Source organism: Rattus norvegicus, chromosome 16 (assembly GCF_021556685.1).
Source record: "Rattus norvegicus strain SHRSP/BbbUtx chromosome 16, alternate assembly SHRSP_T2T, whole genome shotgun sequence".
In the NCBI taxonomy this organism is placed as follows: Eukaryota; Metazoa; Chordata; class Mammalia; order Rodentia; family Muridae; genus Rattus; species Rattus norvegicus.
This window is the reverse complement of record NC_141549.1, coordinates 85,955,638-85,982,840: the sequence shown is the minus strand read 5'-3', so window position 1 is coordinate 85,982,840 and position 27,203 is coordinate 85,955,638. Positions and strand designations below refer to the sequence as shown.

At 45.5% G+C, this 27,203-nt stretch overlaps 1 protein-coding gene and 1 long non-coding RNA gene across 10 annotated transcripts in view; one reads left to right on the top strand and one right to left on the bottom strand.

Annotated features, from left to right (window-relative positions):
* Ankrd10 (ankyrin repeat domain 10) overlaps positions 1 to 15,750 on the bottom strand; it is a 23,283-nt gene extending 7,533 nt beyond the window's left edge. The window contains exons 1-4 of one of the 8 annotated variants that reach the window (XR_015639496.1): positions 15,407 to 15,750; positions 13,104 to 13,256; positions 8,371 to 8,462; positions 3,636 to 3,797 (exon numbers count right to left, since the gene is read on the bottom strand). Coding sequence is in view for 5 of the 8 variants with exons in the window: in XM_087588745.1 (XP_087444871.1) it covers positions 4,643 to 4,751; positions 8,371 to 8,462; positions 13,104 to 13,256; positions 15,407 to 15,613 (561 nt within the window). In the remaining 3 variants the exon portion in view is untranslated. Of the gene's footprint in view, positions 1 to 317; positions 428 to 3,635; positions 4,752 to 8,370; positions 8,463 to 13,103; positions 13,257 to 14,788; positions 15,066 to 15,406 lie in introns of those variants that run through there. The other 7 variants (XR_015639495.1, XM_087588745.1, XM_087588747.1 and 4 more) reach the window with 7 other exon arrangements.
* Positions 15,697 to 27,203, top strand: part of LOC120097568 (uncharacterized) — a 20,725-nt gene continuing 9,218 nt past the window's right edge. The window contains exons 1-3 of one of the 2 annotated variants that reach the window (XR_015640478.1): positions 15,697 to 15,912; positions 18,213 to 18,367; positions 22,773 to 23,209. This is a non-coding gene — a long non-coding RNA (uncharacterized LOC120097568). Of the gene's footprint in view, positions 15,913 to 18,212; positions 18,368 to 22,772; positions 23,210 to 27,203 lie in introns of those variants that run through there. The other variant, XR_015640479.1, reaches the window with a different exon arrangement.

Below are 27,203 nucleotides of genomic sequence, written 5' to 3'. Positions count from 1 at the left end.
CTGCAGTACTGCCACAGCAGCTCATTCCCTAGGCTGAGGCCAACTCTCCAAAAGGAACTTAGGTGATAACTAACAAGTATGTCACTGATGCAAGAAAGACAAACGGGAGAGTTTACGCCAAAGAGCTGAATAGGAAAGAAACAGCTTAATTTGTAAACAAGAGAAAACAGAAGACCGAGGGAACGAAAGCCACTCTGTTAAAGCTCCCTCGGAAGGCAAAGGCATGTGCTGCTCTGAGAGCACACTGCAGGGAAGCAGCGCTGTTAGTTTCGGGCTCATCGACTGGTACTGGATAACAACGGTGAGAGCTTCCATACCTATTCAGCCAGCTACTCTTCACGCCCAACCAAGACGTGATGAAATGAAGGCCTCGCCTTGTATCAGAGGTGAGCAATCCAAACCCTGATGCTTGCGCTTGTTAGGGTTACTGTTAAGGCAACAAACAAATAAACAAACTTAAAAATAACTATAGACTCAGGGACAAAGAATGGTTCTTAGTTCACAAGGATAATCACAGCCTTGTACTCTATTCCCAGTCAGTGGTCACATGCATGAAGCTTCAACCTCAGAAAGTTTTAGATACTCATTAAACATATCTAGTTGAGAGAGGCGGGGGTGGGGGGGGGGGAGGGAGAGAGGAAATATGTATCTGAAACAGACTCAGGTGGAGTTAGTGTGTGGTGCTTGCAGTAAAGGCTGACTGTCTTCTTCAATCTCCATCTTGTTCTTGCAGACAGGGCCTCCCACTGAACCTGGAATTCATTGACGTGGCTGGACAGTAAGCTATGTGATCTCCCTGTCTTCCTAATCCCTGGAGATCCAAACTTGCATAACGTGCACTATACTGACTGAGCCATCTCCCCAGCCCTCAAGTCCAGCTTAATGAGATACCAAGAGGCAGGACTTGAGAATCCCAGAAACCAGTAGCACTTTCTTAAAAATAAAAAGCAATTACGTACAGAGGACCAATAGAAACTAAACTTGATATTAAGTCTTCAGCACTGTGAGTTCTGATGTAGCCATTCAGCATCTTTACAGATATATGAGCCCACTTGTCATTAAAGTATTAAGTGCACACAGCTTACGGTTCTTATAACCACGTGGAGCTTATCAGACAGCAGAGTAAAGATGATCTAGACATGTCTACTTTTTCAAGACGCAAACTGCTATGTGATAAATGTAAACTTCCCCGGAATTTGAAAGAATCAAGAGCAACATTATAGACAAGATGATCGATTTTGTTACATTTGTGTGTGTGTGTGTATTATAGCCTATATGTGGAGATCAGAAGACAACTTGTTTTTTTTTTTTTTTTCTTTTTCTTTTTTTGGAGCTGGGGACCGAACCCAGGGCCTTGTGCTTGCTAGGCAAGCGCTCTACCACTGAGCTAAATCCCCAACCCCAGAAGACAACTTGTTAAAGATTGTCTTCTTTCATTATATGGGTTCTGGGGGACTGAACTCACTGGACCATCTCACTAGCCCCCAAATGATAAATATGTTCTTGTCCATCAAAATCAAAGAATATAAAAACAAGAGTCCAACATTCAACAGTAGGGAAAGTAAGCACAAGGAAATCTCCAACATAAACTATAGTGAGCTAAGAGTTTGCCCCCTGATCACCCATGTAGCTGTCAACATCAAAGATTTCCTCTACACCAGAGCCAAGCAACTTCTGTGTGTTTAAAGGCCCTAACTTTCGAACTTAAGGAAGCTCAAAACAAACCAAAACCAGAGAGAGAGAAAGAGAGAGAGAGAGAAGAGAGTGCTGTTCTATGCATCAGCAAGCAGAGCCAGTGGTCAAGCTAAGCCTCTCACATAATTTTCAAGGACCACAGGTAAACATGAATAGGAAACAAAAGTTCTACAAGGTGTACTTGACATATCCGAGTCTTTGCTACACAGTGCCTGTCAAGGCAATGATTTTGCTCAATTTTGAGTGGCAGTACCATGAGGTATTACAGAGAATAGGTCCCTCACTCAGCTGAAGGACCTGTGTGATAGTGCTGGCACACTGAACACAGCCACCACCTTCCACTTGTCCTCTGTCCAATGTCCTGTTTCCTCTCTTGCTCACCCCCACTCAGCATTTGTACTCCCTCTCTATTCCTGGGTGAGGCCCTCACTCTTGTCCATTCAAATCAAAAACCTCCACAGGCAGCTGGCTTGAACTGATGACCAGGGAGCACCTAATCCAGAGAATACATAGAGCAAGAGCTGCTGAGGACCTCCAATTACTTTTAAAAACTTAAGTGATTTATGAGATCAAAGTATGTGGGCTTCCACATCAAAGTTACAAAAAGCACTAACTCATTATAGTCCCTGAAAACATTTGTCCTTTTTTGGGTAGTGTTGGGGATCAAATCCTGGGCCACACACACAATAAGCACTCTACTTTTGAATTACACTCTTAACTGTCAAAACACTAATTTTTAATGAAAAAAGCTTGGGTCTTAAAATTCTGTTTTCACAGATGCTTGCTTTATTAGCTCACATTTCAACTTCAGTGTTTTAACAGGTGAGACAGTGATCTTGGGTAGAATACTCCAAGTCAACTGAGCTCTATGCAGAGCTCCCGGTTTAAGGAGGTAATTTCAGCTGTCCATCCTACTTCCTAAAGTTCCATGGGAGGCGGGCACACGAGTGAATCAGACAGCTCGTTGATGACCTCCGTGTCTACTTTGTCTTGGGTCAAGTGCTTGTTGACAGCCCACCCCTCAGCCTGTGATTCAGAACCTTTACCAGAGTGTGTATGGCTAAGGAGGTCACTGAAAGAAGTGGCCACTTTTAAAGAGTGACCTTATCTGTTCTCTGGTCCTAATACTCATATAAAAATATTGAACCAGGGAGTCTATTACAATTCTAGTCTTGCTAAAAAAGCACTGAAAGCAACTTTGAGAAGGAAGTTGGCAGGGTTGGATGTCCATGCTGCAGACTGAGCTTAGCAGCAAACAGACTCCTCCTGCCCGCCAATCCCAGCTCTGCATCCCCACCAAGAGAAAGACAGTTTCCTGGCCAGGCTGTCCTCAGCAATGCTGAGCTCAAACCTATGTTTCTCCATGCTAAGCAAGCTCTAAGCCACTGAGCTACATTCTCAGCTCTCCTGCTAATCTTTCAGAATCAGGAAACTAGCACATGGGAGCTACAAATTAAATATTTTGCCAAAGTGGCAAAAATGAGTCAAACGGTCAAGCACAATTTTCTTTAAGAGCATTTTAAATGGAGTGTTAAACTTAAGCTACACAAGAATTACTCTCAAGGAACTTTAGAAGTGACTGTCACAAAGACCAGCTACTCCTCTGATTTTCCACTTACAGTGTCACAATACCAGAATAGAGAAGCCATTCCAATGAGTGTTTCCTTTAAATAACAACAGATCAGGAAATGTCTAGTTTTCAGAACTCAAGGTGTCACATCACCATTGTAATACTTTGTGCTAATGCCATGTGACAATAAAAAATAACCACAATTTTATATAAATAATATTTCTGTTAAAATTCTGATCTGAATTTAGCTATTGTTAGTTTACAAATAAAAAGTAGATATCATAAATTAGGGTAAGCAAAGCATGCAAATCTAAAGAATCTATATCTGAATTCCTAGATTAGCATTAAAACCAATCACCGCAACAAATACCTCAACAGTATGCTTGTGTGCAGAAGGGAAGCCATACTGAACATTCAATGCCACAACCGTAAGGTTTCGGAGAAGCACCTGTGGCAGTTTCAGCAGTTTCTATGTGAATGCTCCCCCTTTCTAGGATTACTTGAAAAAACCAAGTCAATTCGAATTACGTAGCTGTAAAACATTGACATGTGTAGTTTTTATAGATTCAGAATCTTCTGCGTGACTTAAAACGGGCATGGTTCATATACAGGAAACGTCAATCATAAGGGATCACATTTGCAGGCAACACTAGATTAAAAATACATACACACACATGAGGTGCAGGAGCAGCCACAGAGCTAAGCCACTGGGTGGCCACCCTGACTGTTTCGTGCTGACTTTAAGAGTTACCTCTGGTACTTTAGCATGAAGCCAATTTATGTCAATATTTCAACAAAAGTTTAACAGTATGGACTAAAAACCAACTCACGATTCTGGTTACTTTAAAATTTGTATGCTGTATCGCAAATACATTAGTAACTATTCCTAGATGGAAATAAGCAAATAAATGGAGTCATTAAAAAAAGATAAAATAAAAACATTTACTAAATGTCCATTTCAACAGACAAAACATTAGCAAACATCTGTTATTGCAGTAAAGAAATAAAAACAAGTGCATCCTTAACCCTTTGGTATCCAAAACATCACCATGAAGACTTTCACCAATGCACTCTTCAGGCAACAGTGGGAAGACACTATTTTTTACAAGTTTTTACCTCAATAAATTTGGTGCCAAGTTTTCAATTCAGGTTCAACATTACTGAGGACATTTAGCATTGCAAGTGAATCACAATTATGCTTGCACACATTAAGATATTTTGCATGTTCCAGTATGATCTAACAGAGAGGAAATTGGTATTTGGAAATTGTTGGTTTTTAAAGCACCAATTAAAAATAAAAAGCAACAGTTAAAGAAAGTGAATTCTACTTCTTATTTCAGTTATTCATAAAGTAATTTAAAGATATGTCTGTCACCTCTAGGGCCCTGTCATACACTGACTGCTTTTGCCTGTAGGCAGATCCACACAGCTGCCTCCATCCTGCAGTTCCTGGACGGAGGGAAAAGCAGCAGCAAGACCAGAGAATCTGTGGTAGGGACAATCAGAAAAAGGGCAACATGTGAGGGTGGAGAGTGCTAAAGCAGACCCATGCAGTCACAATGCTGGGACATCTAATGGGATCACTGTTCTGAAGGACAAATACATCAAGATGAATTAACCTTCAGCATCAGAAGTGAATGGCTAACACAGTAAATCTTGGTTTGGTCCTGAAAAAAAGTTACAAGTGAGCTTCTGACATAAAACATTAAATAAAGATGTTCATGATATGTGTTTGTCCTGGTGATAGCCCGGCCTCTAGACGGAGTCCAGGAGAGGGCAAATACCCCTGCTTCATAAGTAGAAGAGCCTAACAGCTCCACCGTAGCCTGAAACTGTGGCCTACAGCCACTTCTGTCAAGAGACAACTGAGCTCATCTCCTTAGGAGGTGAAGGACCATCTTACGATGAACCACAGACCCTGCTCATCTCCGCCCATTGCTGCTGCTTCAGCTGTCTAGTGGGCAGTGGGCAGAGAGCACTGTTGGCTTAACAGTAAATTTTTCAAAGGTTGCCCACCCCATCTACAATAATACACACAACTTCTAATGAATGAAGTCATGTTCTAAAGAGGGGAAGATTGGTATCAGCCCTGCCTCCCACATCATGTGAGACTGAATCAGAAAAAAGCACAATATGCATGTGTGCATACCTTAGTTCTACCCAGAGTGGGGGAAATAGTATTTTAATATTAGGTGGACTTGGAAACATCCTTCTCCTCAAGGAAGTAAAGTTACCTAAAATGCTAAAAGGCTTTAATCATGAATAGCAAATTTCTGTTCTTTTGCAGTCACACTGACTCCACCTACTCTCCTAGCTACTCTTCTAGCAGAGGAAAGAGCTGCTGGCCATGCTGGCTCTCGCCTTTCTACTCAGACTCTCAGAGCAGAGTCAGCAGCCAGCACAGGCAAATCAGACTGGCCACAGCCCAGCATGCTGAAACAGCTCAGTCCCTTTGAGTACACAGATGTCATGTGTGTATCTGGGCTTCGGTGTCAATGGGGGCAAGCACTGACAACTACCACAGAAGTCAGAGGGAGAAGCTCATGTGGGAAGATAACTTGGCACCAAAACTCAAGATTTAAATTAAGAGAAGAAAACAAAAGTCCATCAACATACTCACGTGTGGTGCTAGAAAATTTAATACGATGCACAGCTGCTGAAATGTGTTACCTTACAGTTGCAACCTATATTAACAAGTCAGTCACATAACAAACCATCCTAGCCACAGACACTGAGCAATTACCCTCCTCTACTTGATGACCAAAAAAAGCACAACTTTAGTCTTTGGCCACTTTAATGTAGCAGATACATAAAAAGCAGAGTAGGAATTAAAAGCCAAGTCATTAATTTAAAAATAGCAGTATGAGGCAGCTTTTAACCTAGTCACAGAAGGAAAGTTTTTAATTTCCTAAATATGATAGATTAGAGTGAAGGAATAATTATGACCCATTCATTCTGAAATGGGAAATGTGTTAAGAGATTCTAAGTGCTTTGGTGTTTGGGCAAACTCCACTGGCCATGTGAGCAGCACCGTGCAGGGCGTGCAGAGCTCGCTCGGCCCCTGCTGTTTGGGAGGTGTAAATGCCTGTGCACAGACTAGGCAGATGAGTTATAAGAATGTGCAGGAGACACCAAGAAGCAGTTTTCAATTTCGCTTACTGGAAAACACGACATTTTCTCTAGATTATAAACCAAATAACCACATACGCAATAGCAATAAATGATGACTACTCGTGTCCTAAATCCAGGCCAAAGACTTCTTTAAGAGTTGCTTTTGCCTAGGTAGTTCAAGCTAAATTTCCTTCCAAAAAAATGTGAGAGCTCAGTCCAGGGCAGTCACCATAGTGCAGGGTCTCGAGGGGGTGGCTCCTGTACTGAGATGGGGGACAGACTGGCACTCGAGGCCATGCTCAGCCACACCTGGTAGAAAAGAGACACTTGAGGGTCCTGTAACCAAGGACAGAATTGTAAATAAGATACTCATTTTAAGATACCTACTTAAAAGAAAAAAAAGGACATAGTGACAGATATTTAATGGCTCAAAGGATTAAGCTACCCACTAAAATTAAAACATCTTTGTAAGAAAATGTTCAGGACCAATTAAAATACAATTTAGAAAAAAGTAAACTATTTAAAAAAAGCCCCAACTTTAACTGTCCATTATTTCCATAAATGATCATTAAATAATTTAATCAATTGTTATATATGATTGTATTTATAATTAAAGCTTGTTATTAAAGGTCTAAGTCTTTAAATATAAATACAGGGAATAAAACTGTTTCTACAACCTTAAAGCAATTGAGACTCATTAAATGTTTTAAGGTTATATAATACATATTCACATGATATCAAGTTGATTTTCAATTACCTTACACCTCAGCTAAATATGTTACAAGGGTCTCAGATGTAACAAGACCTCAAAGGTCTGCTCTGTCTCAGCCTCCTGAGTGCTTGGATTACTGCCAGGTGCTAGTTTGGGCAACACAGGCCATGTACATATTAAATACCCAAGCCCAAGCTAATGACAAAATTTGGCAATAAAGAAGGAAACAGAAGCTAAGACAGTGGCTAAGCTGAGTTCTGGACAGACATATGATCTAACGTACATGGCTTTGCTTAGAGTTTGCTATGTTTACAATTTACTGTAATATGAAGTCAGAACAACAAAGTGGAAACCAAAGGGTTAAACTAAGTTTTGTGGGTCTTATTTCATCCAAATTTCATCTCACATTTCCTGTTAGAATAAAGTGGTTTCTAATTAATTTACTTTAAGAATTACTCATTAAGTCACAGTAAAAATTTAAAAGCTGGTATTATCAGTTTTTGGTCATTACAGCTCTCTGTAGCTTACACAACATTTTAGGATGAAAACCGTATCCGTTTGTTAATGCTGTGAACTGCAGAAGAGAAGTTCCACAAAGTAAAACGTTAAACAAATGAATACAAATAATATCTAAATAAGCACACAGTGCTATGGCTGGCTAACATCTGCATCTCAGACCATACCTCTGAACTCACATGCTCACACGCTAGCACTGTGCTGAGATAGGCTCCTGCTCATAGAAATCAATAAAGGACATTCTAAATTCACCCCTCAGTGTCAAAGGCTCCAAGCATGCATGTTACGTGTCTCTGTGTGCAGCTCCAGGTTACTAGAAGCTTTAAATCATTAGGTCAAAGGAGACTTTATGGGAAGTCTCTCAGTGCCAAGGAGAACCAGACTTAGAGACAGTCAAGAGCCAGAGGGACCTGCAAAAGCAGTCGCAGTCTACTCTCTCTACCCCTCCCCTTTGAAATGAGAGCCTTGCACACCAAGTGCAAAGACCTGCCACATGACATGTACTTAGTGGCACAGTCAGTGATAGGTAATGGATGGACTGCTCTTTTCGTTACACTCTGATGTCTCACTCTGAGCCAAGGGGGAATGGAGCCTACAGCTGCTAGTGGTCACTCTAGCACAGTTTCTTCACTAACACCCGATCAAACAGGCACAAGTGCACTGCTAATTTTAGAAATAAACTTTTAAGGCTTTTGCTGCTCTAAACACTCCGGATATAACATTTTGACTACATCTCTAAGAGGGAGGAATAATTGAAGACACTTACTCAGTCTGAGCCCCGTTGCCTACCAGGGCACTGATGCACTCGAGGCTCCCTGAGCGGGCCGCCTTGTGAATGGGAGTTTCCCCCTCACAGTCCTGAAAAACAGAATGAGTATGTTCAAGCTTACCAAACGCGTTTGCAGTGAGAAGCAGGAATCAACACAGCCTTACTCTATCCTTGAAATAAAGCCGTATGGGCAAATCTGAAGTGGAAGAGAGCCTAGTGCACCAGAGAAAGGAAGCTGAGAGCTGGGCAGGCAGCATTTACTGTCTGATACCGATGGTGTGTAAGCGGCAGCAATGCCGATTTACCAAATGTCTATCCTGGAGCTCGGCACAGATATGTTGTAGAGAAACTCAAATAACTAGCTTCTGACTACTAAAAACAACCCATATTAAAACAGTCAGGATTGGGCTGGAGATCTGGCTCAGTGGTTAAGAGCACCGACTGCTCTTCCAGAGGTCCTGAGTTCAATTCCCAGCAACCACATGGTGGCTCACAACCATCTGTAATGAGATCTGATGCCCTCTTCTGGTGTGTCTGAAGACGGCTACAGTGTACTTACATATAATAAATAAATCTTTAAAAACAAACAAACAAACAAAAAACCAACAAAAAACAACAACAACAACAAAAAAAACCAGTCAGGATTAAAGAAAGATCACAAGCAACTTAAGTCCTACCTCCCATATAGTCTACATACATCCTTACAGCGTCTATGGTGTTGACACCAGTAAAACACAAGAGCAGGTCTTGAACTCTCTTTGATGAACTGGAACCACATGTTTAAAGAAAGAAAAGAAAACCTAAGCTGGGCAGAGGAGGCTTTGTAGCACAAACAGACCTTCAGTTTGGCAAACACACTGCCAACAGTAGGAAGTGAGCACTTGGGGAAGCCCCTTCAGAGTGTAAAAGTCATTAAAAAAAAAAAAAAAAAAAAAAAAGAAAGAGGAACTTGCTTATAGTCCCCCCCCCCCCCCCCCCCCCGGAGCTGGGGACCGAACCCAGGGCCTTGCGCTTCCTAGGCAAGCGCTCTACCACTGAGCTAAATCCCCAACCCCGCTTATAGTGTTTTAATGACAAACCCTTTCTTCTAGTGTGATGCTTCTAGATTTAAGAAGCAAAGCAGTGAGTGCAGTCAGCAGTGAAAAGCAAGAGGAGGCAGAGCCTCTCATCCAGCACTGTCACTGTCTGTCTAGGAAACCTGAGGGAGAGTCACAGTATTTGACTGGGTCCCTCTTCAAGGTTCCTGGAACAGCAGTTGGCTGTGATAACGAAAAAAAGGCAGGAATGGGGCAACAGTGCGTGGCCCTGGGAAAGGGTCATTCTTAAATTTAGCGATGCCCAAGGTCCTTGCCAGTCAGGGCACATCATCACACAGGGAAATAGATCCAGGATGGATGGCTGACAGCTCAGGACAGGGAGGGTTGTCCACTTATTTAAACAAGGGTTCCAAATGGCTCTAAATGGACTTAAAAGTGATATAAGGGTAGACCTAGTCAGGAAAAAAAATTTTTAAAGAAAGCAGCAAGCCACATGACTATCCAGGAGCTACCTAGTGACTCAAGATATTAAAAAACATGAAACCAAGCTGCCTTAGTTTTTCCCCGTTATTGGAAATGGGGTCCCTCTATTGCACATCTCTCAATGTCGTGGAACTTGCTACATAGACCAGGGAGGCCTTGAATTTCCACAGATCCACCCAGCCTCCACCTCACACTGGGACTAAATAAAGTGTGTGCCATCACATCTGGGCAAATTACCTTTTTAAAGAAAGATGGAAGGAACTACACAAATTGGCTGGGAAGATGTTTCTGTATGGAAAGTACCTAAACTCACTCTGAGTTCAGGTTCAGTGAGAAACAATCTTAAATAAAGTAGAGTGTAATTGTGGAAAACACCCAACACTGACCTCTGGTCCCTACATACACACACACATACACGCACCCACCTGCACATACCCACGTGAGCATATTCAAATACTACAAACACACATACTCTGCAGAAAGCTAACAGATTTAAATGAGATTTTGCAAAATATGTTCAAAAGAAAAAAACATAATCTTACAGTTAATTTTGGAACGAGAAACAATTTCTCAAAAGATGGAGGCTATTAACAGTGGTTAGAGAATAAGCGAACTACCTGGCCCTTGCTTTGTGATCTACACATCTGAAGAAAGCACATGTGAAAGCAATCTGCAATCAAGAAAGCCCAGAAACTCCTTGAATGGTGCTCCAGTTTCCACTACATTTCTAAAGTACCCAGTGGTCTACAGTAAGAGTCTAGAACCATCACAGACTCTGGGAGGCAGGAAAGAAATGGGGAGGAGAAAACAGAAATCCCAGAGCAGAGCAGATATAGTGTCTTAGTTTATCAAACAAATGAACAGATTCCCAATCTAGAGACAAAAGGCAGATATATATATATGAGACAAGGCTTCCCACTTTCCAACAAACAGATCCACCAGACAGCCTGGTGCAGCGACTTAAGATGTCTTACACACAACTGAGCCTGACTCTAATGGTGTACACCACCTCATCGCAATTGGCCAGTTGCAGGGAGGACAACTGATACTTTAAAATTTACATTCCCAAGACACAAGCTAATCTCCTGACCAAACAGTGCCCCAATCCAATGGCTCAGGAGGCAAGTCCAGATAACTCAAGATCCCCATTCCCTATTAGGGTTGAGATCTGAGAACTGAGTCCCCCACACCTGTGGTACCCACTGTGCTGATCTACACCCAGCCCACCTATGTTTAAACTTCTATTTACTTTTTAAATGTCGGCTTTTGTCTGGTAAATACTGTTATCCCTGTGCCTCACGATGTCCTGGTCCATCCAATAAAACCTACTCATACCAACTAGAGATGATCTGCATGTCTTTAGCAAGGCTGTCAGGAATGGCACTGAAATACAGCAGCATGAGAACTAGCTCCATTTCCCTGATGAAAACCTTACAGCACTGAGTCCCCAGACAGCAGTTTCTGTCCTCAACTCATTGACAGATGATCAGGAAAGTCGATACGAACCTGACCAGGGAACTGCTGGCTGCTGATATGCCAAGGGCTAAGAGAAGAAATTTAAGTGGACACAAGCAAGGTGAGAAACTGCCTACTTCACAATGGCATGCAAGTCACTGCCAGGCCTACAGTGACCTCCAGAGCTAGCAAATGGGGACCCAAGACGTTCTAGGCAAGAACTTGAAGTTGAGAAATCACAAGCAAGGCCTAGAAAGTTTTGCTCTGCTTCCCAGAGATGGGGTGCTATCTGATGGCATCCCAAAGAGTAGTGGGGTCACAAGGACACACCCACAAGCCTTTACTCTCGGCATCTGTTGAAAACAATGAACTGTCATAAGAGGCTAGCTGAAAGGAACACCTAGCTTTGAAAAAGCCTCTTTAAAAAAACAGTACCAATTTCTTTATACCTTTCTAAATTACATTTTTTCAACTACTTAAAGTTAACAAATCTTCCACATTAACAGCAAATATGAGCCATTTTCATTCATGGCATTATTACCCGTGTTTTATTGGTAGAGCTGGAAGCACAGTCTAGCAGGTGACCTGTCCAAAGCTAGACTACCAAGTAAGTGCTCAGAGGATCCAGACCCTACAGTGCCCTATCTGAGAGCAGGAGGCAATAATGTGGATGTCAGCAGGCAGATGGACATGCCCCTGCCCTGCAAGGTGAAGTTGCAAAAGGAAATTCATGTCAAAGAAGGAAAGGATCTAAAGTCTCAGTGACAAAACTGGGCTTCACTGTAAATCTCAAGAAGAAACTGCAGGATCCACCTTGCACCCCTTTCATAGTCCTTGTTTTCAGCACAGCCAAACACTTGCCATTTTATGTGAGTAGCTAAGTCATCTTCAGGAAAGGACCACGACCACCTTAGCCAAGCATCGGGAGGAAATGAAGATCCTTTGCACACCAGATGCTGATGACAACTAGGGAATACTTAAGGGGCTGCAAAGATGGCTGGCCTGTTACGGGCATGGACCCCTCACTGGTATCAGGGGACACTCAACCACCATTTCCGGGGAAACTGATACGTCTGGTTTCAGCATGCATGTGCTCATAGTCCCACAGAGACAAACATTAATTTTTTTTTTAAAAGAAAAGTACATTTAAAAAGTATAGGAATGGAAAAGAAAAAAAGGTATACACATCAAGCCACCAGTGCTGCCAGCGGGCAAGCCACCCCAAGCTGGGCAGTAAATTTGGTCTGCTCAATTTCATACCATCTGGCTCCCATAACCTCTAGTCTGTATACTTATATACAAATTTCTCAAGTCATTCAGGCTTCCATTAAGGAAATGACATTTCTACACCTAGTTACCACACTCAACTTGTATTTGAAGGGCAAACCCACCCTGAGGCTGACACAAGCCACCCTTCTGCATGTCTGGATGTGTTTCTGTGAAGTTAAGGCAGCAGTGAGCAGAGCCAGGAAATCTGGGCTGTGGGCCAACTGCCTTCTATTATCAGCTGTGACCTTGGGCAAATCGTCAAATCAGATCCGAGAGCCACACAACAGGTAAAAGCACTCTATAAACTGAATGCATGCCTCCAGAGGAAAGGGCTTATTATTAGTCACAAGTAACTGAAGAACAGATTTCAGTTCACCTCAGGTAAAGACATTCAACTCTAATTAAGGGCCCAATTTAAAGCAGTATCACGTGAATAACTAACTGTTAAGTGGAAAAACAAAGGCAGCGTCAATCAGGCCTCCTTACCGGTTTGTTAATGTTGGCCCCGGCTTGAATCAGCCAGACCAGACACTGAGGATGTCCTCCAAAAGCAGCGATGTGGGCTGGGGTCTGGGCATAGCGGGTGGTTGAGACATTCAGTGAGGCTCCTGCTCTTACCAACTGGATTAAGCACTCCAACTTCAAACATAGGTGGGAGGAAAAACAGGACATGTCAGTATGCCAATTAATAGCACACAATCTGAACTCTCTTAACATTCGGCAGCGGTATTTTTGTTACCATTATTTTCTTCTGACAGTAATTTTCTCGCGTCACTAAGCAAAACTTTAAAAACATTTATGCTCTTAAAACACACACACACACACACAGAAACCTAGCAAGGCTTTCACATTCTTGATAAAAATGGTAAGTGACTGGAAGGCTGTAAAAATTGCCTTAAGTACAGAAACTCTTTATAGTCAAGCGTTTTCCACACCGCGCACAACCCCCCCCAACACTGACCGGCCTCGTAGGTCAATCCCTATCACTAACTTTCTGAACCTTTAAAAACTGCACAGAAAGAATGAATGCAAAATAACTAACTATAATGAGAGTCACAGCATAGCTGAGCTCACCAGCAGGTGACTAACTCACAGACCAGCAAGCACAGACAAGACATAGATAGCCAGGTCCCGCTGAGCTGGCTGCTGGTTATGAGCCCACCACATTCAACATGTGCTTACACCGTGGCCAGGGATTTTTTTGGTACTTACTTGTTCTCCAATTTTGGACTGTTTCTCCTCAACTGACCACAAGGCAGTGAAGAAGCTGTGCTTGGGTTGCAAGCAATTCCTGCCACCACCCCACCCCATCCCCGCTCTATCGCTCTGAGCAATATAAGCTTGTCCTTACAAAGGACAGGTCACAGTAAACACTTCTGTGAGTTTTTAATTGATTGGGCAGCGAACAGACTTAAAACCAACAGTGTTGGAAAGTAATGGCTGGTGAGATTTCCCAAGAGAAAAACAGAAGTACAAACTGGCAGTAAGATGAACAGGTGTCAAGTGAAAAGCAGTTAGTTAACCTTTAACAGGATTTGAACCTGTTAGCTATGCCATCCACGCTCAACCCAGGAAACTGCGTTTGGAATTGTGGAGGGAACTTTTAAATGGGACATCTTGTAAAAACAAGGTAGTTAGCTTTCACAATGGCCAGTCTTCGGGAATAAACAAGCCTCATAAATGACCGGGTAACCTGAGCGCCACTGGTAGGTTCATCCTAAGGAAAACATACTGGAAACCAGCAGGCGGGGAGAGCAGTAATACAAACGGCCAGGCCGGGGAAAGAGGCTCGGTCTCTTCGGCTCTAAGAGCTTCCTTTCCCTAATAGTTGGAACAGTTCCCAAGATGGTTCCACATCTTAAGACCATCCAGGTTTCTGATAGGAAAGCTCAAAAACACAACGTCCTCGCCTCAGCTACAATACTGGTCTCCAAAGTCAAGTCTACAACTCGTTCTCCGTAGAAGGGAAAAAGCCCCTTTAGCTTTAGATCAAATTCTGGTAAAAACAGTACAACGTCAAGTTTGCCTGTCGCTTTATGGCGCAGAAGCACTTCGGTCTGCAGATAACTAAGGCGACAACGAGAAGGCGGATTCCCAGCCACTCACTACCTGCACCCAATTGCACGCCACCTTTCAACACCAGGAGGATGGGGCCAATTAGCGCAGCTTACACAGGGCGGCCCCAGTTGCGAGAGGGGGCCTGTGGGCCTGGCCGCGAGCCCGCCGTCGACCACAGCAGGTGCAGACCTGACACCTCCGGCTGCGAGGGCAGCGTCCATCCCTTTGTGCCTTAAGGGAGCCCTGCGCCCAGTTTCCATTAGACAGGAACGCGAGGCTCCCGGTTCCCTCCTGGCCTCGAGCAGTAACCTTCCACACCATTCCCCGAAGCCGGAGGGCCTCCGCGCAAACCGCCTCAACTGCATTCGGTCTGCCCGCCCCGCTCGGAACAGCCACAAGTGTGCACATGCGCCCTGGGTCCTACGGGGAGCCGGCCAGACAGACCCCATTTCCGCCCCGCCTCCCATCACTCCCCGCGCCCCCCGAGGTCCTGGGCTGCGCGCCGCCGCACATGCGCCTTGAACCCCCGGAGGCGCCAGAGCAGCTTCCGCGCCCCCGCGCCCCCACCCCTTGACTCCCAGACCGCTTTGCTGCACATGCGCCCTGGAACCCTCGGGGGGCGCTGGTGGGGCTGACCGCGCAGTTGCGGCGCTCTCCAGGCACGGTGGGGTGCGCTCTGACCCTAACAGAACACCACGCGGAAAATGGCGCCTTAAAGTGCCCGCGCCCACCTTGCCGAAGTGCGCGGCCCAGTGCACGGGCGTCCAGCCGTAGAAGGAGTCCTCAGCGGCCAGGTGAGCGCGCGGCGTGTGCGGCAGCAGCGAACAGAGCGCGACCAGGTCCCCGTCGCGGCAGGCGCGGTGCAGCGGGAAGCGGAGCGACAGCAGCTCCTCGCTGGAGAAGCCTGCCTCCACGCCCGCGCCCGCTCCCGCCGACATGTTGGGTCGCTGGGAAGCACGCGACTGATCGGCAGTAGGGACGTGCCGGCCAAGGCCTGCGAGTCTGACGCTATTCGAACACAAAGGATGGGCGAGCTGCAGCCGCGTCCCACCCGCAGCCGAGCGCGGCGAGCACTGAGGGCGGGACCTGGGCGCCGGGGCGGAGCCTGCGCCTCGACGGGGCGGGGTCTGACAGGCCGCTGCCTCCCATGGCTGGTGCTGAGGCTGACGCCCGGGATGGGGCGTGGCCTGCGCCTGGATAAGCTGGCCCTGACAGGGCGCTGCCTCAAGAGCCAGCCGTGAGTAGGCGGAGCCTGGGTTTCGGGGCGGGACCTTCGCCTGGACAAGGTGGGGCCTGGCAGTCCGCTGCCTCCCGCAGGTGGTGCTGAGGCTGGCGCCGGGGATGGCGTGGCCCTGGCTCCGGGGCGGGGCCTTCTCAGGGTCTGAACGGAACGCCGCTTTAGGCGGCTGGTGTTAAAGTTAGGGCCGGGAGGTGATCACGGCTTGAGGAGGCCGCTACTGATGCCAGCGCTGGAGGTGTAGGGGTTGAGGGTGGGCCAGCACGTGAACGTAGCCCGGATCTGAGGGGCGAGACTTGGCTGCGATTGACGCCTGGGACCTGAGACCTCGCCTGGAGCTTACTGGCTAGGACACTGGAAGTAAACTCTTAATTGAAAACCCTACCTGGGGCAAGGCCGAGGCCGGACTTATCTGTGATTGGCAGATGAAGGCCACGCCTTAACTGAAGGAATGGAGTCTGAGATTTAGAGCGGGGCGGAGCTCCGATCGGTTCCTGGGTCGTCTGGGTGTAACCTTTTGCCGGTCTGTGTGGCCAGGAGCGATTGGAGCTGGGCCGGTTCCTGCTGATGAGGATGCCTGAGAAGCAACTTCTAAATAAAGCTGCTGGTCTGCCAGACACACTCTCGAGTGGGGACTCAGGACTCTGGCAGCCCGCCCAGGCCTGCTTCCGCGGTTGCCTGAGTTCCTCCAATTAGTGTTTATTGGGCGCCCGCGGAGCACAGCTCCTCATTAAAAATCTGAAAACAAGGGTGCAGCTAGTTACATCGCTATGCCTTAATTGGGATAGATGCCCGGAGACTGAGCTAGAGAGGATCTAGAGGTCCTGGCGTCTGTAACTGTAAAACATGAGTCAAGTGAGCAGACTGGGCACATGGCGAAAGATTTTATTATCAAGAAAAATACATTACTGGATTCTCTTTCAAATGGTACAATGCTATGGTCGTAAAAATGAAGTTTCTTAAAATTTGAAAATCACACTGAGCCATTAAGTGGTGATCACTGTACATGGATACTTACTGAAGTTTTTTTTCCCCCCTCATATGTATTTATTCATGTGTTTGTTTTCCCTTGAGGTGACTACATAGTAGAGATTCAAATTTCTGTATTGTGGAAACTAGAGCCTGGAACACATCATCCTCCTGCCTGCCTTACCCTCCCATCTTCTGGGATTATAAACATGCCACTAGGCCACATACCTTACCTCGCAACATTATAGTATGCAGTGTAAACCAGACAATTAATAAAGGGAAGTTGTTAACCAAGGTGAGCACACTACACAGCCATCTATTCAAACAATAAACACTCCTTCGAAGGGATATTGAGAAATATTCCAGTCTACGTAGAAAAGTGTGATGTTTCGCTTCACTGGGCAATGATTAATGAGTGGGAAATATGAGATGGAATCTGTCTGTCTCAAGTTCGTAACTGGTGAGGCAAGAACATATTTTAATAGTTCTGGTATTAACTTAGTTGCTTGGACCAAATGGTAGCCTCTTGTGTTTCAAGCTTTGCTCACTGAGAGTTGGTTTTGTTTTACATGCCATCAATCTGAATCTGAGCACATCCCCCTTGAGCTCCCGCTTTGGAAAGAGGAGTCTCATTTTGCAAAATGACAAGTGTATCTTGTCGGCCTTTCCAATGAGGGAGAAGCACTTTCTCCTGACTTCTGGCAAAGTGAGGCTGAGGCCGATTCTTAAGGGAACTTACTTGAGTGTAGAATCAGATCTGGACTGTGTGACCAACCCATGTTAGTTTGCCTTAAAAATGTTCTTTGTATTTATGCTTGTATGCAGCATGGCTCCTGTGGATGTCCGAGCACAGGTTTTGGGAACCTTTTTCTCCTTCTCCCACTTGGGTTTGTGGGATTGCGTTCAGCTCATCGGCCTTGGCAGCAAGCTCTTTTACTTGCTGAGCCATCTCACTGGCCCATGTTTTGCTTTTTCACTGTGGGTTTTTATTTTGCATACAGTATCAGGGTCTAGTAAAATGAAATATAATGTTAGGATTCTTAGAATGCATCTTTCTCCAAGACCACTTTTTAGTTTGTACAATTACTTACACAATATGCATGTTTCTATAGCTGTGCATAGACTGATGTGTGTCCTAATGAATGGGTCCCCAGGGTCTGCTCATGGGATTTGTGGATTGGGTGTATCATGTCAGTGTTCCAATTGGTGGGTAACCCACATTTTGCTTAGTTACTATTATTTTTGTTCTGTTTCGTTTTCTTGAGGATCTGTGTAGTCCAGACTGGCCTGAAATTCACTCTCCTCTTTCCCCTCCCCCTTCCCCTCCTCAGCTTTCCTCCAGCTTGGAGCGTAGGCATGCACCCCTGTGCCACAGTTTGTTCTGTTATTGTAAAGGAAAATACAAATGAATACCCTACCTTGAAAACTGGAATTGTGTTTTTCCAACCAAAGATGCTATCAAGAGAGGAGTCTTAGTGGGGCAAAGGTAAGTCGGTGTAGAGTGCCAGGTGGCAGGTGACACTCTACATCTTTGAGTGGCTGCTGTTCACCAGAAACTGTGTCTCAAGGGAGAAAGGGATAGAGAGGAAAGCAGAAACCAGGTTATATTCTAGACTATGTGGACCAGGGTGGAACTTGTAAGATGTTTTATTGTGCTGGTTAAGAGAGACAGGGGAAGCGCGGTATGGGGGCACCAATAGATTCAAAGGTCAATATATACTTAGCCAATGAGTTTAAACTGTAACCTTGCTGATACAACCTGTATCCCTGAAAAGTCTATAAAAACTGCTTGTTATAGCTATTTGGGGTCACCTTCTAGTCACTTGCCACGGGGGACTGTGTGGCCTTCATAGACTCATGTGTTTAAACAAGCCTATGGAGGCCCGGGAGTAGAATGTGATGGTTTGCATATGTATATTAGAAGGTGTGGTCTTGTTGGAGCAAGTGTGTCACTGTGGGAGTGGGCTTGGAAACCCTACTCCTAGCTGCCTGAGGGTGTGAGACTGTCCCTTGGCTTCCTTCGGGTGAAGACATAGAACTCAGCTCCTCCTGCACCATACCTGCCTGGATGCTGTGATGCTGCCATGTTCCTTCCTTGATGATAATGCACCTTTGAACCTGTAAGCCAGCCCCAATTACATGCTATCCTTTTTATAAAACTTACATTGGTCATGGTGTCTGTTCACAGCAATAAGACCCTAACTAAGACATGCCATTCTGGGAGGCAGAAACTGTGAGGCAGGCCCCATAGTTCCCTCTGCAAGAGAACCCCACCCCCAACCTATGACCTAGAGTCCTTTGGTCCCTTTGTCTCATTGCAGTTCCACTTTGGGACCAGGCCTTTAACCCAGAGATACTTGGAACTATGGCAGACAGGAGGTAGAGGTGGGGGTGGGGGAGTGGTGGGGGATAGCTGTAGGCACATCAGGTGCTGGTGTTAGGAAAAGAGCGCCTTACCCTGAGAAGCAGCTGTGGGCTAAGATTACAGTCAGGTGGACTTCAGAATCTCAGCCTTGGAGTCATTTAAAATGTCCACTGCTCTGCTGTCATCACTGCTACTATTCAGGAGTGCTGCTGCACCTGGGCAGGGTGCTGGGTTTTCTTGCCACTGAAGTCTCCTCGTCACCAGCAGAGGCAGTTGCCTGGCCACTAGCTGACCAATGGAGCCCTTGTACCTGATGTTGCTGAAGTGATTTGTCACTTTCTGACCTTAACTATCATATTTACTACCAACGAGCACCAGGAGAAGCTGGGGTGATTCCAGTATTTGGGACAGGACTTCAAGTCCACCCTCTGGTTAGTAGTTCAAGGCTAGCCTCTGCTACATGAAACCCCACATTTAAAAGGAGAAGTATGTAAGAACTGCATTTAACTTACTAGGCCTCTTCTTTACAAAGGAGAAGATCATCTTAGCCCCTACCTGCCTGCACCGAGTGTAAACTTCAAGCTGGTGAAATGCTAATGTCACAAAGTGGTCTCTCGTTTGAAGACTAAGTACAACCTTCCATTACCCTTCCTGGTTATTTTACACTTGGAAGCAATCTCTTTATGCAATCTTCAGGGCCCTAGGGAAGCTCCTTAAATGGAGCAGAGGCCAAAGAAAACAAGAGCTCTGGTGCTGGTTCCCCTAGGGGCTTACACTGGGGCAGTTAATTTCAGTGTAGGCCTTTGACTCTCTGTTCAGAAGGCTGTGGGATGCTGTGTGTAAAAAGTGTATGCTAGAGAGAATTCCCAGCCTCTTTCGTTTTATTTCTGTACTCATTAAAGTAAAACAGTAATTATTCTGTCCAGGTACAAGGGTCATTGTCAAGGTCAACGAATCTGGCTGCTGATTGACAGTTGGCTGGAGCTCATAGACACCTCAGTCACCAGTGTTTTCTTATGCGGTCTTACTCTTGATTATTGTTTCTTTCTCTCCTTGAAGGCTGAATATAAAAGTAGAGGTCTCTGGGGCTTTCTGTTTTCAGAGTCTGTTCACTTGGGGTACATGTCAGCTCCTGAATATGTCCCTGGTGCCGACCCTGAGAGATCACCACTGCTGAACACTAGTTAACCCCACAGCTGTGGATGTTGCAACACTATTACCTCTGCTGGGGACCCTACTCCTCTAGCCCTTCTTCCAAGATGTAAGACAGCCCTGCCCTGCTTTTTGGTTGTTGGTTTCATTTGTTTTGTCAACGTGGCACAACCTAGTTATTAGGGAAGAGGAACATCAACTGAAAAAATGTCTCCAAGAAATTGCCTGTAGACAGTCTGTTGGCTATTTATTTTATTGATTGATGTGGGTGGCCCAGCCTCCAGGGGACAGTGCCACCCTTAAACAGGTGTTCCTCAGTTGTATAAGAAAGCAGGCTAAGAAGGTCATGGCGAGCAAGCCAGTAAGCAACATTCCTCCATGGCTTCTGCTTAAGTTCCTGCCTCCATGTTTCTTTCTGCATTTAGTTCCTATCCTAGCTTCTCTCAGTGATGGAGTATGACCCTAGAGTTCTGAGCTGAAATAACCCTTTCCTCCTCAAGTTGCTTTTGGTCATGGTGCTTTATCACAGCAACAGACCCTAACTAGGTCAGACCTGGATCTTAGTTTGTAGGAGAGGGCAGTCTGTAACCTTGCTCAGTGCCTTACACAGACCGGGTTTCAGTTTATTAGCCAGGACATGCAACTCTACAAGGAATAACTAGAAACCAGTGTTTTGATCCAAATACCTAGGACTGTCCTTGGCGCCTTTTGGTTGGCCACCCTTTACTCCTTCAGCTCTTATCCCAGCATGCATCCTTGGAACAGTGAGAAAGGAAACAGGTAAAAGGAGGGTTCCACTGCATAACCTGCTCCAATATCTGCTGAATGGAGCGTGAACTGAAATAGATGAATGGGGCAGCACCTGGTCCAGATATACTCCATTTTGGGGGGGCAGGTGTCGGCGCCCTTGCTGTGACAGTACTGAGAACTGAGCGTAGGCCTGTGGGATTTAAAAACAACACACAGACTCAAGTCATTCATGTTAAAAAAAGAATGCCGAAACTTTACTGAGGTTCACAGAATATGTACCCCAAGTTCACTGGGTGGAGAATTCCAGGAAGCATACTGGAAAAACAGGCTTAGGCCCTCAGGAACCAAAAAACAGGAACCGACTTAACAGTGTCACTGCCCAGGTGTACCACCCAGGCCAAACAGAAAGGTCTGGATGATCCTCTGTTAGGCTTCCACGTGCATCAGCAGGGTCAAACACTAAGCCCAGGAGGGTCTGACCTGGGGGGGGGGCAGTTGTCAGGGTGGAATGACTTAGAACTTTGCTTATGCAGGTAAACCATGATCAGATGCTGGTGCTGATATGACATGGTTCCTGCCCCTGGAACAGAGCCAGCAGGGCATAGGTCTCCATGAATGTGTTAAAGGTTGCTGGGTGTGACACTTCTTCTGTGTGTGTATGTGTGTGTGTGTGTGTGTATGTGTGTGTGTGTGTATCTTCATGTTCCTCCTTAAGGAAATAATTTCCGGGCCAAGGTTGATGACTTCAAGATAATTAGAAGCAACATGAGTATGGGAGGGGAGGGTGTATCTTAGCCATGACCTTCAGGATAGCTCTTAAGGCTGTTGGAAAGAGCTCTGAAAATAGAAGTTCAAAAATATATAATTTCTCAACTATGTAAAATATAAGGATGCAATATGAATTGTATAAGGAGCTTCACATATCTAAAAGAACAGAGGCAGCTGCACTATGAGCCAACTTGTCAGAAAGATACTAAGGAAAGAGATTTAGGGAGTGGTGATCACAGGGCAAGATCACCCAGCTAAATTTACTGTGCTTACAAAAGGAGACAGATTCAAGGTCAGCCTGGGACTGAGGGAGGTTAGTCCCAGTCCTGGTGGGAATGGCACCTCAGATCAAGATCCTACCCAGCTAGTAGCTTATTGTCTATACTTACAGAAGCAGGCAGATCTCTTAATTCATTTGCAATGTTAAGAAAAAAAGAAAAAAAAAGAATGTACTTGCAGTCTTTCTCTTAGAATCTGGGGCTGGGGTCAGGGGATGCTGATTCATGGAATAGTCAATGGGGAACCTGGAGTGAACGATTGGATTGATATGCAAATTAAAGACTGGGCTTTTGTCGTGGTGGGCTGAGCTGTCTGGTGATCTTCAGAAAGTTGTCTAGAGGTTGGAGAGATGGTTCAGTGGTTAAGAGCATTGACAGCTCTTCCAGAGGTCCTGAGTTCAATTCCCAGCAGCCACATGGTGGCTCACAATCACCTGTAATGGGATCCAGTGTCCTCTTCTGGTGTGTCTGAAGAGAGCGACAGTGTACTCAAATACATAAAATAATATTTTAAAAAAGAAAGCTGTCTCAAGCAGAACACACGCTGTCAGACAGCTTGTATCCCACTCTTTCCTCAGAACTCCTCTCCAAGCTAGGACTGGTTCTCGGCATGCTGGGAGTGACTAGACACACCAGACTCAATGGACTGAGCAGGACACAGTTGAAGACACACTGGATGTGGGACATTGTGAATTAGGTTTCCAGCACTTGTGTTACCTGTTAGCATTCTGTCTTAAGCTCCTCACCACAGTTACCTGGCAACAGCCAGGTGTGCCTGACTCATTATAAAAGGGGCTGCTTGCCCCCTCCACTCTCTCTTGCTCTAGCTTTCTTGCTCCAGCTCTGTTCCCTCCCCCATTTCCCCCACCCCTGCCATTCCCTTTCCCCACCTCTCTCCCTGTGCTCATAGCTGGCCTCTACTCCACGCCCCCCCCCCCCCCCCCCGCGCCTTTCTCTGTCTTTACTCCTCTCAACTCCCTTCCCCATGCTCTGAATAAACTATTCTATACTATACTGTAGTCGTGTGGCTGGTCCCTCAGGGGAAGATAACCAGATCGTACACCTGACTACACATTCACCAAACACATTCCTTCTTTCCTAATGTTTTTATAAAACACAGCACTACCATTGCGTGAGACTGGTTTACTGATTAAGACTTAAATGGTTTCAGAAAGCTGGGATGTTGCAGGTTAATACCCACCTGTGTAATTGGCTTAATATCCTTGTAACTATCAGATAAAATCCTTTTTGAATTTGCCAATAGATCCCTGGCTTCCACCAACCCACAAGCTGTCATTGCACATACTGCACCTAAGGCCTGTAGCACAGTCTTGGCAGATTTGCCTTTTACCCGATATTTTCCCACCAATGTATTTGAAAATCTACTCTATGACATTGTTCTGTTGCTATACAACTTAATGAAACTTCTACACATTGAAACACAGTGTTTGGTGTACCATGAATCCAACTTCCTGGGCTATGTTTACTCCTAATTGGGTCTAGAATAAATGATCTCTTATGCCTTTTGAGGTCAGAATTCTGTTTCTATATTGTCAATCCGCTGAATATGTTGGACCTATGAGGCCAGACCAGAGACACAAACCCGTATAGAGACAGATGCAGCACATTAAATTGTTATTTTGTCTGAGACTACTCTAGGGGACTCATCACAGTCTCTGCTCAGGAGATCACCAGGAAACAAACTTCTAATTGATCCTGGGTACAGCTCAATTGAGCTCCTCTCTGCTGCCACTTGGCAGCCATCCAGGCACCTTTGTGATTGGCTTGTTAACCTAATACCGAGCCAGCAGCCTGGCAGGATGCACTGCCCTTCCCCGAATTTCAACTTTCTCCACCTCATAAACGCAACTGTGTTGAGTATCATGAGTAGTTTGAATGGCACAGACACTGCTGGTTAAGACTAGAATGGAGAAGTCTGCAAGGTGGCTCCGAAGGTACAGGCATATGTCCCTGGGCCTGAAGACCCAAGTTTGATCCCCAGGACCCACCCGGGGACTGCTTGAGCACGTGCACACATACAGTAAATGGTTTTTGAAGCTTGGGAATCTCGATACTCTAAATTCTGACAGCTTTGGGGAAGAAGCTGCTGTTCGTGAGCTAGACCACTGAGGATCACAAACTTGAGAGCTGTGCTGTGGAGTTGCTACAGAGGTGGAGGGGAGAGCCAGGTCCAGAGCTGGAGTGGATGGGAGGACAGACAGTAGGTCCAGATGAGCAAACCACAGGACAGCGAAAAGCAGGTCGTTGGGTCACATCAGTAGCAGTAGCATGGACTGATCTGAGTTAGGCCCCAGGGACAGTTGTGGGTTCTTTGCCTGTTTTTGACACAGGTTTGGTATCAAATGAGAGGTCAGGAGTAATGTTGTGCCCAATCCAACCAATGTTGGGTACTGTCCTCTTTATAGAGAACAAGTGGGGGAGTTATATACCCTGCTCTTGACCTGGTATGTCCAGTACATTCTTGGGCCTGGTTTTTCCTGTTATGATTTAAATTCAATCATGTGATCCTACAACCACAACTCACATTGATAACTTACAGGGTAACACCCTTTCCACTCCCAGGAATAACTCATTTATTGTTTTGTCTGAGTCAGGGCCTTTCTATGTAGTCCTGGCTGTCCTGGAAGTTAATACATAGACCAAGCTGGTCTCAAACTCACAGAGAGCCTCCTGCTCTGCTTCCTAAGAGGCAGAATTAGAAGTGTGCAGTGCTGTGCCTGGTTTAGGAATAAGTCATTTGTCAATGTGTTCTGCATGGATGGTGCCGGACAATGGTGTTTGTGCCCGTCCAGATTCACAGTCGTCCTGCATCCTCACCTCACAATGGAGGCAAAAGCTGCTTATAAGGTAGTCTTAGGGTATTTGTCACCCGGAAACCCATTGTGTTTTATACTGTGGAGTAACTAAGAGCAGACCTGATTTCAATACATGGCTTGCTTATAGCTCTGTAAAGTGACATTGAAGAAGGTTGAGAAAGACACCAGTACCCTAGAGCCTGAGGTAGTGGGATAGTGAGGTTGAGGCCTATCTGAGCGCCAAAGCAAGACCTTGTATTTAAAAAAAAAAAATTAAAGGAAAGAGAAGGAGAAATAATGAAGAAAAGAAAGATCAGTGTTTGCAGCAGTAACAAGAACCACAAATAGACAAAACAGGAAACGTGAGAACCCCCTCTCGGCATTAGACTATCAAAGATTGCTTAGCTGGAGCCACACAGTCATTAACGAGGAAAAAACGTGACTCCACCCCCCCCCCTCCAGCAGGCACTCTCTACAAACACTCAGGCTACTCTAACTGGGAAGCAGGCAGGTTAACTGCAGGCCTTTACCTCTCCCTCCATGCCCCTGAGTCCAGTGCCCCAGCGTCCAATGCCCCAGCCTCATCATCAGCTCTGCAGTGAACCCCCTGTGGCAGCACCCAGCCCCATCACTACCAAAGCCCACAGATCCTCTGCTAGCTTCCCTCCCACTACTCTGCCCACTACCCCAGCCCCCAACTCCAGGAGGCACTCCTGGGAAACCGCAGGTATCACTGCTGGGTCTCTCACCTCTCCTACCACCCCTAAGTCCAAGTCCTCATCTGAAGTGCTGCAAAAGAATACCTCCTGCAGCCTCCCTTCACTCTTCATGGCCCTCACCATTGGATCCCACAGATCTTCCACTCCTGCCCTCTCTTCCTGTTATTTTATCCAGCATCCAACTCCAGCAGACACTCCATGGGAATCCACAGGCTATTCCTGGCAAGGAGTAGCTGCAGGCTAACTGCAGACCCATGTTTCACTCCATTGCTCTTACTCTAATCCCCCAATCATCCCCAGTTCTGTAGCAGACCTTCTGCTGTGGCCTCTCCTCACTCCCTGGCCTCATTCCCAGGAGTCTGACTAAGCAGATCCTGGTGGAATACCTAGCCTTCCTCCCTCTTGTCATGCCCTTCCACGGCCCTTGTGAAGCCCCTCCACTGCCCCCAGCCCATCCCCATTCCTAGGTCTCAGGTCCCAAAACCAAGAACACATTTTACCTGGAATTCCCACAGCCTGCACATAACAAGGCCTTAGAAGATTTTCCCAGAGATGCCACAGCCACCTCTCCTAAGAACCAAGAGAGAAACAGCACACAACACCCACCCAAAAAAGTTAAGACCATATATAAACACTTAGAATCACAGTCTTCCCAATCCCAGATGCCTGGATGCCAGTGTAAAACAAACCAACAACAACAACAACAACAACAAAACCAGAATAACAGGACAATATGTCTCCACCAGAACCCAGCAATCCCACCACAGCAGGCTCTAAGTATCGCAGCATACCTGAAGCACAGGTAAATGACCTGAAAAGTCTTTATGAATATGGTGGAGGTTATGACAGATAGGGCATCATATAATAAATTCTTAGGAGAATTATTTGAAAACGCAAGCAAACATTGGAAGGAAGTGAGCAAACTGCTCAAGACCTGAGCATGAAATAGAATCAATAAAGAAAACCCAAACTGAGGAAAGCCTGGAAATGAAAAGTCAGGAGCTTGAGCAGGACCTGCGGAGGCAAGCTTCACTAACAGAATACAAGAGATGAAAGAGAATCTCAAGTATTGAAGACCCGATAGAAGAAATGGTTACACTAGTCAGAAAAAAAAAGTCAAATCCAGAAAAAAAAAATCCTGTCACAAAACATCTAAGAAATCTGGGACAGTATGAAAAGACAAAAATCTTAAGAATGGTAGAATAGAGGAAGACGGGGAAACAGGTAAAAGGTACAATGTCACAGAAGGAACTTTCCCTAACCCAAGAGATGCCTATCAAAGTCCAAGAACATACAGAACACCAAACCGTCACCAGAAAAGATAGTCACCTTAGCTCATAATAACATTTATCATGATTATTATATACAGAACAAAGAAAAACAATAAAAGTTCAGCTCACATACAAAAGCAGACCTCTTAGAACTACACTTGGCTTCTTGATGGAGACTCTAGAAGCCACAAGGGTCTGGACAG